At 50.3% G+C, this 17,524-nt stretch overlaps 1 protein-coding gene across 5 annotated transcripts in view; it reads left to right on the top strand.

Annotated features, from left to right (window-relative positions):
• TSC1 (TSC complex subunit 1) overlaps positions 1-17,524 on the top strand; it is a 52,176-nt gene extending 34,652 nt beyond the window's left edge. For 4 of the 5 annotated variants that reach the window (XM_043469940.1, XM_043469938.1, XM_043469937.1 and 1 more), the window contains 11 exons: positions 592-661; positions 1,066-1,170; positions 1,419-1,977; positions 3,029-3,072; positions 3,656-3,822; positions 4,803-4,985; positions 5,832-5,942; positions 6,681-6,803; positions 11,434-11,621; positions 11,704-11,865; positions 12,195-17,524. In XM_043469940.1, the coding sequence (XP_043325875.1) occupies positions 592-661; positions 1,066-1,170; positions 1,419-1,977; positions 3,029-3,072; positions 3,656-3,822; positions 4,803-4,985; positions 5,832-5,942; positions 6,681-6,803; positions 11,434-11,621; positions 11,704-11,865; positions 12,195-12,708 (2,226 nt within the window). In that variant the 3' untranslated portion in view covers positions 12,709-17,524. The remainder of the gene's footprint in view (positions 1-591; positions 662-1,065; positions 1,171-1,418; positions 1,978-3,028; positions 3,073-3,655; positions 3,823-4,802; positions 4,986-5,831; positions 5,943-6,680; positions 6,804-11,433; positions 11,622-11,703; positions 11,866-12,194) is intronic. The other variant, XM_043469941.1, reaches the window with a different exon arrangement.

The following is a 17,524-nucleotide window of genomic DNA, read 5'->3' as shown; positions in this document are numbered from 1 at the left end:
CTTTAGCCAGAATAACATGTAACGCAGCAGGGCAGAGGCAGCCATAAGAACCCAGCCTCCTTCCATTAAGCTAGATATGAAAGAGATTGCAGAAATGTGAAACCACTAGACCCTTCTCACTGAACTTATCTTTGTTTTGGGAAATATGGTTATGTTTTCGTAAAAATATGTCATTTATGTTTACATGTGTTGGGTTGGGTATTTTTCTGGCTATGCTGCACAGCTTGTGGGATCCTAGTTCCCCGACCAGGGATTGAACCCATCTCCTCAGCAGTGAAAGCACAGAGTCCTCACGATGAACCCCCAGGGAATGCTGGGTTTGTTAAGTGAATTAATGTTTTTAAAATTCTGTTTTAGTTTCTAGCGTGGTAATTTTCAATAGATTTAGCCACATAAACAAAATCCTTGAGATTCTTAGTCATTTTTAAGAACAGAAGGGTGTCCTGACACCAGTTTGAGAACTACTGGGCTAAACTTTAAACTCCTTTATAATATACTAAAATTTGAGGAGTTTAGGATATTTCTCTAGCATTAGAGACCATGCACACAATTTTCTGCCTTGTGATAAATAAATGGGACCTGTCTTTTCAGGAAGAGAGAACAGACTCTGTAAGGCCCTGTCTACACAGACAACCCCATCTTCCGAATGACAGAGGATTAGGTAAGGCCTCTGGACCTTGCTTGACTCTTGATGGGTTGGGTTATAGTGTGGAAACAGGGAAATTCCAGAGCACCACGAAACACAGAGATAATGAAACATGTAATTAATTCTAAAAGCCAACCTCATAATAGCATCCCGTAAAAGCTGCTAAGTATTTGTGTCTTGAGCTGATCAAACCATGGCTTTAGCTGTTCTCTGCAATGTTAAGAAAGAACGGAGAGTTTTGTCTCCTGTGGTACTTTGAGTTGGGTCACTGTAACCTTCTGGCTCTGGGAGCTCCAGAAGAGAGCCGTCTCGCCGCCGTCTTCAGCGGGAGAGTCAGGGTGGGCCTGCTCTGTCACGGTGTGCGCAGTTCTCACGGCGGGGGGTCTCCAGCCTGTTTGACTGTCCTGTTTTCTCTTTAGACGAGCTGCACGGAGGCAAGGGATCTGTCACTCTCAGTGACCTTCCAGGGTTTTTAGGAGACCTGGCTTCTGAAGAAGACAGTATTGAGAAGGATAAAGAAGAAGGTAATGTGTGCAGGGTTCTGGGCTTGTGTGAGGTGCTGCACGTTGATAAAACCCTCATTCTGCCTGAAAACCGGGACTTAGTGTCAACATGCACAAGAGTGCCTGCTTTTTCTTCCTTTGGGGGAGGGAGATGGGAGTTTTGTTCTGAGCCCTGGCCTGGGCCCTCTGGGTGGCACAGGGCAGCACACAGCCCCACACTGCCCGGCCTGACCCGGATGCGCCGTCTCTTCCCTCCTCCCTCCTTGCAGCGGCCATATCTAAAGAGCTGTCTGAGATCACGACGGCCGATGCCGAGCCCCTGGTTCCTCGAGGAGGCTTCGACTCGCCCTTCTACCGGGACAGTCTGCCGGGCTGCCCGCGGAAGACCCTCTCAGCCTCCTCCAGCACTCAGGGCACCAGTGCAAACCCTGAGCCTTTAAACTCCTCCCTGGACAAGCCGGGGCCTGACACACCAAAGCAAGCCTTCACGCCCATAGACCTGCCCTGCGGAGGCACCGGGGAGAGCCCTGCCGGGAACAGGGAGCGCCAGGCCTCCCTGGAGGCCAGCATCCTCACCCCCAGCCCCTGTAAAATTCCACCTCAGAGGGGAGTGGGGTTTGGCAGTGGGCAGCCTCCCCCGTACGATCATCTTTTTGAGGTGGCATTGCCAAAGACTGCCCATCATTTTGTCAGCAAGAAGACGGAGGAGCTGCTGAAGAAGGCAAAGGGAGGCGCAGAAGAGGACGTCCCGCCCTCCGCCTCCCCCGTGGAGGTGCTGGACAGGCTGGTACAGCAGGGGGCCGACGTGCACAGCAAGGAGCTCAGCAGGTGAGGCCCGGGCGCGGGCTTGGTCTTTGCACTTGCCACTCGGTTAGGAACTGCAGGAAGCGGGTGGTTGGAGGCAGGAGTTCCTCTTCGTGTGCTCACCAGAGGCAGCTGGTTCTCCGTTTTGTCGGGCGTCCTTCTAGCTTGTTGCCTTTTTATACCTACGAATGTGCGTGTCCTCTGTGCATGTTACCCTCAGGTTATTCGTTTAGATAACGGGCCAGTGAGAAATGAGTCTTCCCTGCATAGACCCTCCTGTGCTGTGAGCAAGCGTAAATGCTTTCATGTCTGCTCTCCGACATTTGAGGATAAGCCTATGGTATTCAAATAATACAGAAATACTGGTCACAAAGTCACCTTCTCCAGCTACAGATTTGTTGTTCTGTTTTGGTACCGTAGCCCATTAGATGGAAAATAAAATCAACATTTCAGTGCAAGGTCAAGGTGGCCTGTCCCCACTTCCTGCTCACACACATGGGTTAAGAACCCTTCTGAACAGCTGTTTTCAGCCCTTCTTTTACTATGGTTTTCAAAGGTGACCTAGGAAAGGATAAGAGAGTCACTATCCACAGTAATGTCGTTCCTAAACAGGCTCTTAGGGGGTGAGGGCTTTCATTTTTCTTCTGCTGATTAACCCAAGTGGAATTTGACAGATAACTGTCCTGTTTAAGGTCTTGCTTGAATGAAGTCTAGTGTAGTAGACTCAGGTAAATCATCTGCTGTGTCCTTAACCTGGAGGACAGTAGCTTCTCAGCAGAGAGCCTGTGTATGGCAGCAGGGAGGGTTGAAAACAGCACCCAGTGTGTTTGATCTCTCGTTGCCGTGAAGAGCCGCCCAGCATACACAGGGTGCAGTGTGAGGAACACTCTGAGTTAGGGGTCTTTCCATTCTGGAGACGTGGTCATGCTCATTGGGGGCTCTGACCCCCTCTGTCTCGGGTGGACTTCAAGTTTGAAACTGTCTCATGCCTCTGGCTTGTGACCACAGAGAAGTGATCTGCCTAGTTTTTCCAGCTGAGATCGGTAACTTTGTTACTTGGCAACTTTCTTCCTAGGTTGTCTTTACCCAGCAAGTCTGTCGACTGGACCCACTTCGGAGGTAAAGTTGTTACTTCAGCTCCAAATCCAGAGGGCAGGGATCCTGCCTGCTGGTGGCCCTTTCTGTCCTTGAAGGAGGTGCTCCTTCCCCTCGGCTCCAGCTGGGTTATCTGCTTGGCTACATAGTAGCTCACGTGTTGCAAAGTCAGCATTTCCTATTTTTGAAAAGTGGCAAGGAGCCCAGTGCTTGAGAGCAGAAGCGCAGGAAGGCAGTCCTCACGCCAGGCTTCTCCCTAGAAAAGATCCAGGTGAAGGGTGGGGTAGTAGGAATATACCCGTGAAGCATGGAAAAGAGTCTTGAGTAGACACACATATAATCATATTCCAGATAGGTGGGGAGATACACAGGGCTCTCAGGCATCCTGCCTCACGCCCCTCCCTCTGTGTTCCTTTCAGAGGGAGATAGGTAGTAAGCACTGCCCACCCCCAGCCCCCGCAGCCCCCAGCGACTGACTGGGAGCCAGGTGGTCATTGGCAAAGCGAGTGACTTCTTCCTTCAAGAATTGCGTTAAGCTCTGGGCGGGGCCTCGATTGAACAACATGTAAAAGGCATCTCTGCCATCCTCCCTCTGCTTTAAAATCAGGCTCTCCTCCCTCAGATGAGATCCGCACCCTCCGTAACCAGTTGCTTTTACTGCACAACCAGTTACTCTACGAGCGTTTCAAGCGGCAGCAGCACGCGCTGCGCAACAGGCGGCTCCTGCGCAAGGTGATCCGGGCCGCGGCTCTGGAGGAGCACAACGCTGCCATGGTGAGCCCCGTGGGGCGGGGCGGGGGGCGGGCTCTCCATCTGGCCCCGCCCACCGGCGTCTGGGGGTCAGCCCGTGAAGGGTTGCATCCCCGCATTCCCTTGCAGCTCTTGGCACCGGTGGGGACAAGTGATTTTTGGTGTTTGTTGGTCTGTAATCAGCGGTAATGATAGTATAGGCGAAAGGTGATTTTGTTTCTTCAGATGTAAAACTAGCTCTCCGGACGCAACTCTCATGACAAAAACTCGTGGGGGGTGGGGGGAAGCGTTGTGAAGCCAGGCAGAGCTGGACATGACCTTGGCTCCCCGCCCAGTTACCTTAGGAAAGTACTGGAGCCTCTGGAGGCCCCTGTCACCCGTTAGGGAAAATGAGAGTAGTGATAGCGACATCTCCGCCTTAACTGGGGATGCAGAGAACACCGGCCCAGTGCAGGGCAGGGTGGGAATCCAGTGTCTGTCGCCTTAGTGACCTTGGCCAGCACCGCTGCTCACCTCAGCACTGGTGGCTGTGTGCTGAGTTGCTTCAGTGGTGTCTGACTCCTTGCAACCCTAGGGACTGTAGCCCAGCAGGTCCTCTGTCCACAGGAGTGGGCTGCCATGCCCTCCTCCAGGGCATCTTCCCAAACCAGGGATCAAACCTGCGTCTCTTACATCTCCTGCTTTGGCAGGTGGGTTCTTTAGTACTGGTGCCACCTGAGAAGTCCAGTGCTGGCGGTTAGGACTTCTCAAAGTATTGGGAGCAGGCTGATGGCTGAGAAAAGTTCTTTAAGCCACTTCTGATCCACTTGCTAATGTGCAATTTGGAAACCCTTGACCAAAAGCCAAGTTAGACAGCAGTGAGCTGGCAGGTTCCTGGTCTGCGGTTACAGCCTCAGGTTAGCTCGTGACTGTTCAGATGAAACGTCTGCAGTGTGCGTTGAACTTGAGCATCACTGCCCCGGCTGGAAGGCGGCTAAAATGATGGCATCTTTGGTGTCTGCTAGAAAGACCAGTTGAAGTTGCAAGAGAAAGACATCCAGATATGGAAGATTAGTCTGCAGAAAGAACAAGCCAGGTACAGTCAGCTTCAGGAGCAGCGAGACACGGTGGTCACCCAGCTGCATAGCCAGATCAGACAGCTTCAGCACGACCGGGAGGAGTTCTACAACCAGAGCCAGGAGCTACAGGTACGAACTACAGAGGCGGCCCAAGAGGGCGTGAAAGCCCCGGCTCATCTCTGAAGTCACAGCAGCTGGATTTTGTGTCGGGTGCTCTTTAAGGGCAGAGGGTCCCTGGCTTTCTGAGGTCACAGTTCTTTTAGCATTTCAGTAATTTTTTCCTGGTGCTCCACAGCTGAAACAAACACCTGAAAGTTCTGCTTCTTAAGGAGATCCAAACAATTTGGGCTTGGGGTCCTAGCAATTTGAAGGAAAAAAAAATTGAAAATAATACACATGCATTTTTTTTTCAGTTTTCAATTTTATTTTTGAATAACCACAGCTACTTCCGAATGCTGAGTGTACTCTCTGCGCTGCGGAGAGTCTCAGACCTTGGAATCATGAGACACTGACGCCCTCCATTCCTGTTTCTCGTTGCTTTCCTCACGGTGATGTTTATCAGCAACCACCTAAAAGCACACACAAGAGCTGGCACTCAGGCCCCGAGCTGCCTCCAGCTAGTAGTTCACATCATTACCAACAGATGTCGCTGTGTCTCCCTCAAAATTTACAACTAGCCCCGCAGCGCCCCTGTGAGCCTACTGTGTAGCCCTGGGGCTCTTCGGCGCACAGTTTGGGAACTGCAGACTTAAGGTGGTTTTGTTTTTGTTTTTTTTCCTTTTGTTAATCACTCAGAAACTGTAACTGCCTCTTTTAAAACTAAGAAGTTAGGTTTAAGTGTGATGGCCCAGGAATAGTAGAGCAGTAAGGCCTGAGGCTTTCCCAGCTCTCCGAGGACTGTGGGCTGAGGGCCGGGCGCCCCGTGGCCCGACCTGCCACCGCTCCGCGTGACCCCCTGGCCCGTGTCTCTGGCAGACGAAGCTTGAGGACTGCAGGAACATGATCGCGGAGCTGCGCGTGGAGCTGAAGAAGGCCAACAGCAGGGTGTGCCACACGGAGCTGCTGCTCAGCCAGGTGTCCCAGAAGGTGAGGGTCGCTCCGCCCCCAGAGGGCGTGGGCAGTGTCTGCAGACATTTGTGGTTGACATCTCTGATGCTGCTGACATGGAGCGGGCAGGCAGGGTACCCCTAAATGTCAGACGGTGTACGGACAGCCCTGCAGCAGGGAGCCGCCCAGCCTGAGCTCCAGGAACTCCTTCTCAATACTTGTTCACATAAACGGGAAGAGTTCATTCAGCTTTTTGATCCACGATCTTTTCCTCTCTGGGAGTCATCGCACTCTCTATAAATTGCTTATTCAGGAACCAGTGGGGGGGACTTCCTTCCAGTCCACTGGTTAAGACTCTGCGCTTCCACTGCAGGGGGCAGGGGTTCAACCCCTGGTCAGGGAACTAAGATCCTGAATGCTGGGCATTGTGGCCAAAAAATAAAAATAAGTTAGAAAAAGAACTGATGGGTTTTCCCTGAGACTTTATTCCCCTGAGCCTAACATCCCTGCTGTGGGGTTGTATACGTACCCATCTCCTGCAGGTGTCCTGTAGGTGGCCAGTTTTGACATGGAGCATTTGCACTTCTTCCCCTTTGCAGACGGACAGTTTTGAAGTGCATTTCTGTCCATCTTTGTTGCCCTTGGCCATCCCCACTGGCCACTGTGCTGTATACAGTGCGCCAGCCCTGAATAGCCAGCTGCTTCCCTGCTTCCTGCCCCTTTGCTGACTTTGTGTCCTCAGCTCTTTCCCTTTGCTTGTTTCTTTGTTTTGGTTAGCTCTCAAATAGTGAGTCGGTCCAACAGCAGATGGAGTTCTTGAACAGGCAACTGTTGGTTCTTGGGGAAGTCAACGAGCTGTATTTGGAACAGCTGCAGAACAAGCATTCAGACACCACCAAGGTAAGTGGGTTCGGGAGCCACACCCTGCCTGGGATGCTCTTACCACCCAGGCCATGTGTCTGTGGTGCAGGCTAGAGAACGGCTTATGAGCAATTTCCTACAAAGTGTCTGGCAGCCCTAGGGTTGTTTCCACCTCTCCCTGGCCTGGCAACACAGGCTCCTTTCAGCTGTCACATGAGCTTGTTTCCCCTAGTGGGCTGCTTCAAAATTCAGTCAGGCACAGGTAAAAGCACCTGATGATAATTGGGACAGAGTAGGTGATGAAACTATGTTCCTTCTTTTACCTGTGCTCTCTTGAAACAGACAATGAAATAGCTTGGGGAAGCCAATTCTGTTTAGTGTAGCGCTCTCAGGGATGTGGGTTTATACTGCTATACTTACTTTTCTCTCCTTCATGATGCTGAATTTAATTTCAGCAGATGGTGGTTCAGTCCTGGCAACCAGGCCAGCATCGGGATGATCTCCCATTAATTCGGGCCTCACCAAGTGGTGTCAAGGCAGAAGTTTGATGTCACTTTATAGGTAGCCTAGAGTAACATCAGTGAGTGAGTTGGGATGGAATTTCAGGATTGAATGCTTAGATGCTTTCTGTCAGTAACTTCTCCATCACACAGAGGCATTCTCTGGGGTTTCTTGGGCTTGTGCTTTGTAAACTTTTTTTTTTTTTTGCCAAATAAAGGGAGTAGTCTTAGAAACCAGAGAGATGTAATTTTCGTAGGAGTTACTCCTTCTTTCTCAGCTTCTCTCAACTCAGATTCAGACTCGCTTAAATGTTAAATGTGTAAGTGTCTCTAGAAACCAGCTCTCACTTATTTTGAAAGTATAATGGCCTTGGAGGAAGAAAGAAGGGGAAACAGGCCTGAGGGACTAGAGGACATCTGATAAAGCTGACTTAAATGCACTAATATCTCCTGAGGGAAGTGTGGCTGGGTTGGCCTCTGCGGTGCTGTCTTCCAATTGGAACACTTAAACTCTTGGGACCTCGAGTAGGCCCCCTGACCTCAGTTCATAAAAGGGGCATGGTGACACTGAGTTGTAACAAAAAAGACTTCACTGGCTTAACTGTAAAGAGTGTCATTGTTTAGCTTGACAAGAAGTCCGAAGCAGGTGAGTTCCAGGTTGATAGGGTCAGTTGTTGAGGGACAGCATCAAGGAGCCCGGTTCTTTCTGCTCTTTTGCACCACGCAACCTTATCCTGTCGACCTGTGCTCCTGGTTGCAAGGTGTGTGCCCCAGTTAATACTGTCACAGGTAGATGTCATGATGTCCCAAGGAAGAGGAGAACATCACTGCCTGCAGGTCTCTCATCCAGGAAACCGGTCCCACCCAACCTCCCACCCTTCTTACTGGCCAAGGTCATGTTCTGTGTCCAGTAATGCTCAAAATTCACCAAGCCGGGCTTCAATAGTATGTGAACTGAAAACTTCCAGATGTTCAAGCTGGATTTAGAAATGGCAGAAAATCCAGAGATCAAATTGCCAACATTTGTTGGATCATAAAAAAAGCAAGAGAATTCCAAAAGACATCTGCTACATTGACTACGCTGAAGCCTTTGACTGTGTGGATCACAACAAACTGCAAAATTCTTAGATGGGAATACCAGACTACCTTAGCTGCCTCCTGAGAAATCTGTATGCAGGTCAAGAAGCAACAGTTAGAACCAGACATGGAACAACGGACTGGTTCCAAATTGAGAAAGGGAGTACGTCAAGGCTGTACGTGAGTGTGTCAGGCAGAATAGCGGACTGGATGAAGCACAAGCTGGAATCAAGATAACAGGGAGAGATATCAGTAACCTCAGATATGCAGATGACTCCACCCTTCTGGCTGAAAGCGAAGAGGAATTAAAGAGCCTCTTGATGAAGGTGAAAGAGGAGAGTGAAAAAGCTGGCTTAAAATTTACATTCAAAAAACTTAAGATCATCGCATCCCATCCCATCACTTCATGGCAAATAGATGGAGAAACAGTGACAGACTTTATTTCTTGGGCTCTAAATCACTGCAGATGATGACTGCAGCCATGAAATTAAAAGACACTTGCTCCCTGGAAGAAAAGCTATGACAAACATGGCATATTAAAAAGCAGAGACATTACTTGGCTGACAAAGGTCCGTCTAGTCAAAGCTATGGATTTTCCAGTACTCACATATGGATGTGAGAGTTGGACCATAAAGCTGAGTGATGAAGAGTTGATGCTTTTGAACTGCGGTGTTGGAGAAGATTCTTGAGAGTCCCTTAGACAGCAAGGAGATTAAACAGGTCAGTCCTAAAGGAAATCAGTCCTTAATGTTCATTGGAAGGGCTGATGCTGGAGCTGAAGTTCCAATACTTTGGTCACCTGATGTGAAGAACTGACTCATTGAAAAAGACCCTGATGCTGGGAAAGACTGAAGGCAGGAGGAGAAGGGGATGACAGAGGATGAGAAGGTTGGATGGCATCACTGACCTGATGGACATGAGTCTGGGTAAACTCCGGGAGTTGGTGATGGACAGGGAGGCCTGGCGTGCTGCAGTCCATGGGGTCACAGAGTCAGACATGACTGAGCGACTGAACTGAACTGGATGTTGTGCGTGCATCCCTAGTCAGCTACTGCCTTGAACTCACCTCTTGGCCTGGAGATGGGCCTCCTTTGTTTAGTCAAGTTGAGGAGGAGGAGTGGGTATCTAGCCTCAGGTGGGGAATGCTGGTAAGTATTGGTTGTAGCCCCTCTTACATGGCTGTGAGGGTTAGTGCTGATGCATGGGTGTTTCAAGTTCACTCCTCTGAGGTTCCATAAGTAACTGCTGTCTTTTTTGACAGGTTCAGTTTGTTCACTTGCTGTTTAGTTGCCCAGTCGTGTCCAACTCTTTGTGACCCCATGGACTGTAGCCTGCCAGGCTCCTCTGTCCATGAAATTTCCCAGGCAAGAATACTGGAGTGGGTTGCCATTTCCTTCTCCAGGGGATCTTCCCCACCCATTGAGGGATCAAACCTGCGTCTCCTGCATAGGCAGGCAGGTTCTTTACTGCTGAGCTAGTTTGCTCACTACCCTGCGCTGAAGTCTGGAGCCGTTTGACCGTAACTGGAATGGCCACAGTATCCAGTCCCAGTCCTGAGCTTAACTCCATCCCCTTCTGACCGAGGAGGCGTTAAACTTGCTGGTCATCTTCAAGGCAAAAGTGCCTTCCCGGATGCTCATCTCCTTGCTCCTTTAAAAAAAAACCAATGTAAATTTCATGTTAAGCTTATCTTACCACAATTTAAAAAAAACAACACACCACATAAATGCAGCACATGCTTGTTAGAGAAGTGTCCTTTCCACCTCTTTTTCCGCGTGCCAGTGTACCCTTGCTATTGCCATCAGTCAGTAGGCAGGCTCTCTTCCTGGCACGATTGACAGGCCTCACGTGCGTGTTTGGTCTGCAGATGCTGCCTTGCCCGAGCAAATCTGGTCATTCACCTTGCGTCGCTAGCTTGATCTCAGCCGGTGTTAGGAGAGAGCAGGGAGCAGGAAAGAACAACCCACAGCATGGTGATAGCTTACGGTGAACGGTGTTGGATTCATGATCTCCGTTAGCTTTGGGACCAGGGACCAGGCTTGATCACTCAAGAGCTTTTGTGTAGCAGAGTTTTATTAAAGTATGAAGAGGGACTAAGAAAGCCTCTGACATAGACATCAGAAGCGGGATGGAGAGCACACCCCTCGCTAGTCTTAGCAAGCGAGTTACATACTTTTTTATTTGGTTATTAAAATTAAATCAAAGGAATGTCTCAAGGTTGTAAACATTTTACCAGACCCACTCCCACATTTTACATTTTAGAATAACAGGATTAGAATTTAAAAACAGAAAGATCCTACCAGATGTACTCTCATAATATACATTCTAAAATACCAGGATTAGTCAGAAGGTTTTCAGGAAGGAGAAACTGTCCTCAAGCAGGATACATTGTTGTTATTTAATCCCTAGTACAGTGTTTCAACTGAGTTGTTTGTTGTGTAATCATCAGTTTGAGGCTTAAAGAAAAAAACGTTTTATGTGACTAAGACTAAGGAATGTAGAGGAAAAAAAAAGTTTGTCCTTTCCTCCTCTTTGAGAATTCCAGACCCCTCTCTCCTCAAGAACCCCAGACCCCTTTCTTCTCCTCGGGGACCCTGGACTTCTTATCAATCTGCCTAGGAATTGACTCTCTCAGTACCACCACCATGTTGAGATCGTAACTGAATATTGGTGTGTTGTCAGAATGTGTATATTTATATAATTGACCATACCATACACATGGCTTTTATAGTCTTTTATTGATATATATCATTTAAAAAATTTGTTGAAGATGTATTTTAATTTACGTAACTGTTTCCTTACCATTAGACTTCACAGTGTTTCTAGTCTTTTTTTCTTCTAAATATCCTGTGATGGTTATTTTTGTGCCAAAATATCTATTCCTGTTTCAGATAATCTCCGTAGGGTTAGATTTCAGGGAAGGATTAGTTGGTTAATACTTCCTGCCCACTTACTTTCCAGAAAGTTGTACTAGTTTCTGTTTCCACTAGCAGTAAACCAATGTTCTCAGTGCTTGTTACATAGATTTTTCAAAGTAGATATGGCTTGTTCGTTTTCTAGAAGTACTAACTCCAGTTCCCTTTTTTTTTAAGGAAGTAGAAATGATGAAGGCTGCATATCGGAAAGAGCTAGAAAAAAACAGAAGCCACGTCCTCCAGCAGAATCAGAGGCTTGATACCTGTCAGAAACGGATTTTGGAACTGGAATCTCATCTGGCTAAGAAAGACCACCTTCTTTTAGAACAGAAAAAGTATCTAGAGGATGTCAAACTCCAGGCAAGGTAACTTTGGCGGGGAGAGGTTTTTGCTGTGATATACTGAGTAGAACCTCCTACACTCTGAGGGGCGGTCCTTGTCTTACAGAGGACAGCTGCAGGCTGCAGAGAGCAGGTATGAGGCCCAGAAGAGGATCACCCAGGTGTTCGAATTGGAGATCTTAGATTTATACGGCAAGTTGGAGAAGGATGGCCTCCTGAGAAAACTTGAAGAACAGAAACCGGAAGCAGCGGAAGCAGCGGAGGAAAGGTAGGAACCAAGTCGGCAGCCGTGGCCGTGTCGGGAGGTCCCAGCCTACGAGCTCTGAGCTGCGTCCCTGAGGGCCTGGCTGTCCTCTGCTCCTTGCCTGGGCCCCGAGTCACTCAGTGATGGTCCCAGGGAGCATTTCTATTTAAGATCGCCGTCTGATGTGCACGCGCTCTCGTGCTTGCGTCCTCTGTCCTAGGACACAGAGCCGGCCGGCGGAGCTCCCCGTCGGCGTGAGCACGTGGCAGTGTAACCCCGCGCCTCCCTGGTGGGGTTGGAGTGGTTGGACGCCGCAGCCACCAACCCTCTTCCTCCCCCTCGATTTCTCACAGGCTTGACTGCTGTCAGGACGGCTGCTCGGATTCGATGACAGGGCACAACGAAGAGGCCCCTGGCCATAACGGTGAGACCAAGCCCCCCAGGCCCAGCGGCGCCCGGGGCGGTGGTGGTGGCAGAGGCGGCGGCAGCAGCAGCAGTGAGCTCTCTACCCCAGAGAAACCCCCCAACCCCAGGGCGGGCCCGTTCAGCAGTCGGTGGGAGACGGCGGTGGGCGAGCCCGCTTCCGGCACCCCCGCGACCGTGGGCTCGCTTCCCAGTTCAGAGAGCTTTCTGGGCATGAAGGCGCGAGAGCTGTTTCGTAACAAGAGCGAGAGCCAGTGCGACGAGGACGGCCTGACTGTCGGCAGCCTTTCCGAGGCCCTAAAGACAGAGCTGGGCAAAGACTCGGGTGTGGAAGCCAGGCCTCCCCCGACCCTCGATGGCCCGCTGCCGCCTGCCCCAAAGCCGGACAGCGTGGGCCAGCTCCGCATCATGGACTACAACGAGGCCCAACTCGAGCACAGCTAGGGACACTGGCCGTCAGTGTTAACTTGCGTGTCGCTGGCCTAGACAGGAGGTGTGAGTGCCCGATTCAGAGCTTTCCTGTTGCCAGGGCTTGGGGGCGAGCTCCCGCAGAGGAGATGGGATGGGGTCCTTCGACAGTTGACTGAATGCAGAACGGTTTTCGGATCTGGCATTGCAGTGCCTCTTCACTTTCCCTTCGGCCACCCCAAACCTTCTCTTCCATTTACCTGGCAGTGTGTACTAACCCGAGGGCCAGGGTGCGTTCCTCACTAGCTTTATTTCCTTCCTTTCCCACCCGCCCCCCCCAAATGGTTGCGTCCTTTGAACCTGTGCAATATGAGGCCAAATTGAACCCTGGAGTCTGACACACCACCCACTCCTTTCCTGAAGCTCAGTTCACTGGGCAGGCTCCCTGTGAGCCTAGGTCACTGGTGGTGTCACAGGTAAGTCCGGTCCTGTCCCTTTCCAGGAGGACATGGCGTGCAAAGCTGAGCATCTTGACGTGAGAGCTTTTACATGAGATGTTGTCACTGCTTTTGGTTTTAAAGTCCAGCATCTAAAGCCACAGAGCTCAAAAAACAATGGTTCATTCTCTCAAGTTCTTTTGGCGGTTCTGATAAGCTTCCTAGAAAGTTCTGTGTGAACAAAGGTCTGTTCGAACAGTCTGGAGCTGGCCCTGTGGAGACTGTGCTCCCCGTGGGGGCACACTGTCCCCCTGCCCCACTACCTCTTGTTTACGTGGCGTTTGCTTGAAAGCTGGTACTGTTCTGCGCACAGGCTGGGGTGGGGGCGGTCAGACCTGGGCTCTGCAAGAGAGAGGGCAGTAACTTACGCAGCTCCCTAAACAGGAAAGTGCTGTGCGTGTGGACGCGCCCCTGCAGGTGGAGCGGTGCTGGCCTCCTGCCGCAGGAAGCCTCTGAAGGTCCAAAGAGTTTCTCCCGAGTTTTCTGACCATCATTTCTCAGGCTGTGAACGTTGCCTCACTGTAGTAGATTTCTACAGGTGACAGCTTTTCACTCCAGTTCCTACCTTCAGGGGCTGACCCTGCAGGGAGCTGGTTGCTGCTCCCCCACCCCCCGCATGAGTTGGTCATGGCAGAGCATTAAAGCAGAGTCCTGGAGAGGGTTGACAAAGGCTGACGTCCTGGACCCACAGGGCCTGGGTGCACGTGCTTGGGAGAGGTGATAGCAGTCAGCATAACGGGGGCTGGCAGAGAAGCTGAACCCAGCAAGTGCTCCTGAAATAAACGCTAGAAGCCTAATAAGGATTGTTGCCTGTGGTTCCAGCTGAGACCTGGGCAGGGAGAGGCTGGTAGGAAAGAGCCAACAACCGTGGCGTCTCTCTCTTCTTTCAGTTCAAAGTGTAGAACGGTTCATCCATGAAGAGGGAAACCACGCTGTAATGGTACGGAACTTCAGTGCGTGTGGACGCTTCCGGCACATGAGGGTGACGATCTCTTTTTTTAAAGCGTGGCAAAAGTGTTCTTAGCATCCTAACCAAAGGGAGCTGGAGAGCCAGCCTCCTTGTCCCCGTGGCTGTGCAGGCAGCAGACCTCGGGATGGAGTTTTTGGTCTTGACTGACTGACGTGCCCGAGCGCGCTCAGCCCGGCCCAGCCGGGGCCGCAGCTGCTGCCGGATGCCGACTGGATTACTAACTATGCCTCGCGTCTTAACTCAGCTGTTTGCAGAGGAGAGCTTAGAAACGCACGCGTCCTGGTTTCCTAGTCCCGCTTTATTTAGGAAAGAAAGGTGTGAACAAATTCAGGAAAGAAAAAAATGTTACAAGATTAACTGTTAAACCTGGTTCTAAACGCTCATCCCCTCCCCAAGCCCAGGGGATCCCTGCCACAGAACAAAGACACCAGGCGCTTGCAGCCTTTATCCTCACTGGCAAAATGAAGGAGGCCAGTGTAAAGAAAAGAAAATTTTTTTTTTTTTTTTTTTTAGTGGGCAGATTATAAAAATACAGGGAAGGAGGAGGCTGTGTGGTGCAGTGGACCGGGGCCCAGACAGGAGGCCCTTGGCCCACTCCTCCAGCCGGGGTGTCTCTGTGCTCGGCTTTCCAAGAATGGCTGACACTGAGCAGCTGCACTTGACTTCCTCTGGGCTCTCAGAGGCCGTGGGTTGTATGCAGCCAAGGTTGGGGACGGAGGCCTGGGGTCATGAGGAAGTTACCCAGCCTGAAAACGTAGGCTTTCTTCTTCCAAAAGACCTGAGACTACAAGAAAGTTTGATTTTCAAAATCATAGACCTGCTGAGAGTCAGCAGGTTGGTCGATTAGGCTGCAGTGAGTGTGTGTGAGGGTGGAAGGGGCCAGTGGTAGTGGAACTCCCAAGAGAGAATTAGGCCCAGGGCCTGCCCGGGCAAAGGCCGGGGAACTGGCTGCCAGGCTGAGCCTGTCCCGAGACTGATGAAGCAGTGAGGTGTTCACAGGCATCAGGGTTAACCTCGACCGCAGTGGCCCGGAGCAGGCCTGCCTGCCTGCCTGCCTCAGAGTTGTTTGGCCGGCGTCTGTAACCTGATGTCCACCTGGTGCTAACCAGGGTCAGCATAGACCCTGAGAAGACTGGGGTCTGCTTCTTGGGAGCATGAAACGTTTTAGAACAGAGCACTACAGAATCACGGGGGTGGGAGGGTGAGGGAGTGGGGAGAGGGAGGAACGTGATAGCATGGTCTCTGTAGAGAAACGGAGCTCCTGAACCTATTACAGGTAAAGAAGCACATGGGTCTCTATCAGACAGAACTTTCATGAATTAAAACAAAAATAACCTTGTGGCAAGATTGTGCCACAAGTCTGTGAGATTTGTTACTGTGGAGTTGGAAGAAATACCAAAAAAGTAACTGAAATCCGAAGTTAGGAGATGGAGATCATTTCTTGGGACAGAGGTTTCCTTGGAGATGAGCGCAGGGACTCTCTGTATGAGGTGGGTAGGAAGACATGACCTCCCTAGGTTTGTCAGCGGTTTTTCAGGAGGGGAAACTGCCTAACTTTTAGGAATACGCTGCTGCGGAAGGTTCTTCCTAGGCTCTTCTGAGTGGAGAGGAACAGACAGATAAGCTACTTTGTGAGCCAGAATATGTGTACTGTATTTCGAGGGAGATAGTCCAGACTCTTATTCTTGAAAGATAAAACTGTTAAAAGAGGTCCCAGAAGCCAATGACAGTTACAGAGGTCGGCACCCCCGCAGGGCAAAACCAGGACAGTGGGAAACAGAAGTCCAGAGCTGCGCCATCCCTATTTGCAACAGCATGTGGCGTGTAGTTTCCAGTGTTTTGGTTGAGAAAGATAAAACTCTTAGTAGTTTTGCAGAAGAGGGTAAATGATCATGAGGATGAGAAGGGGGTCTCTGGAGACTACAGAGGTTCACACTCAACAGTTAATTAAAAAAAACTAAGTGTTTCTGTGTAAAGAACATGATAAAAGTGCTGTGACGAGCCAGTGTGAATTCTCACCAAATACTAGAATATACCACTTGAAGCCAGAAAGAAATAACTGAGGAACAAGTGAAAAGAAATACTACATGAAGATGCGGTTTTTCTGACCAATAGCAATAAGACGTGGTAGAAAGTGTGGATGGGTCTAAGGAGGGCTTTGAAAACAGTCCAGGGCTGCTGTGGGGCGTGGCCCGCCTTGTGCGGGTGCTCTCCCAGAGGCCAGCCCTGTCCTCTGTGGCCCCTGGGAGCAGCCTGTGCCCACCCAGAAGTGTGTGTCTCATGTGAAATGACCCGAATCAGCACGTCTCACTCTGGGCAATTTCCCTCTTGGAGGTGCGTGCGTGCTTTAAAACTGACCAGCAGTGAGCATGGAAAGGTGTGTGTGTATCTGTTTACGTCCAGAGTTCTCTGACACGTGCCCCCACCCGCCCCCTCCCCCAGACGGCAGCAGAGGATTTGGTGGCACTTGATTAAGCTGTTCTCTAGCCTGGTCCCTAGGCTGCTGCTGTGACACCCAGCCCCCACGCAGCTCGTTCCCCGGGGGGGGGCGGGAGGAGCCGCGTTTCCGTCTTCTCCATGCAGTCCTGCAGTCCGTACGCGCCGACCTGAGAGGAGAATGAATGGCTCTAGCGGCTATGAGGGGAGCCTGCTGGGGATAGTTGAGCGTCTGTGCCCGCGATGGCTTTTGGCCTTGAAACGAGTTCACGAAGGCAGAGGAGCTTTCTCTCCCCCTTCCCATCCCAGTGCCACCAAACTGTCCACCCTTGGGGATAAGTAGACTAGTTGAACTTGGAATAGACCTTTCAGAGGAAACGCCCCCCCGCCCGCTTTCCAGACCAACTCCTCCCTGTTTCCCCACCTCCATACAGTGTTTGTACAGGAGGGTACGGCGCTGTTCTCGGCAGCACAGGCTTTGGCTTATCGAAGAGGCAGCCAGGCGTTTTGCACTAGGAAGAATCAGTGGTCACTTTTCAGAAGACTTCTGTGGACCATAAATATATTACGGAGGAACAGATTTTGCTAAGACATAATCTAGTTTTGTAACTCAATCATGGATCAACCACACGTGGCTACCTTGCAGTTTAAAGGGGGTTCCATCAGTGAAAAACAGATTTTTTTTTTTTTTTGGCTGACTGCTTTTAGCTAAATTTAAGAAAGTCATTTTTTGTCAAAAGGTTTCCACCTTCCCATCTCGATCTTAAAAGCATGTCAGACAATCCACATCAGATGCCAAACATGTGAACTGCAAGAGAAAAATGGTACAATCGTAGTGAATGGGAATCTGAATCAAAAGGGTTTGCTGTCCTTCTTAGAATGTTCAAAAATGTCAAGGCAGTTGCTTGTGTTTAACTGTGAACAAATAAAAATTTATTGTTTTGCACTA

This window comes from Cervus canadensis, chromosome 5, assembly GCF_019320065.1.
Source record: "Cervus canadensis isolate Bull #8, Minnesota chromosome 5, ASM1932006v1, whole genome shotgun sequence".
Lineage (NCBI taxonomy): Eukaryota > Metazoa > Chordata > Mammalia > Artiodactyla > Cervidae > Cervus > Cervus canadensis.
Note: the sequence above shows the minus strand (reverse complement) of the source record. Positions and strands in the feature narration are given on the sequence as shown.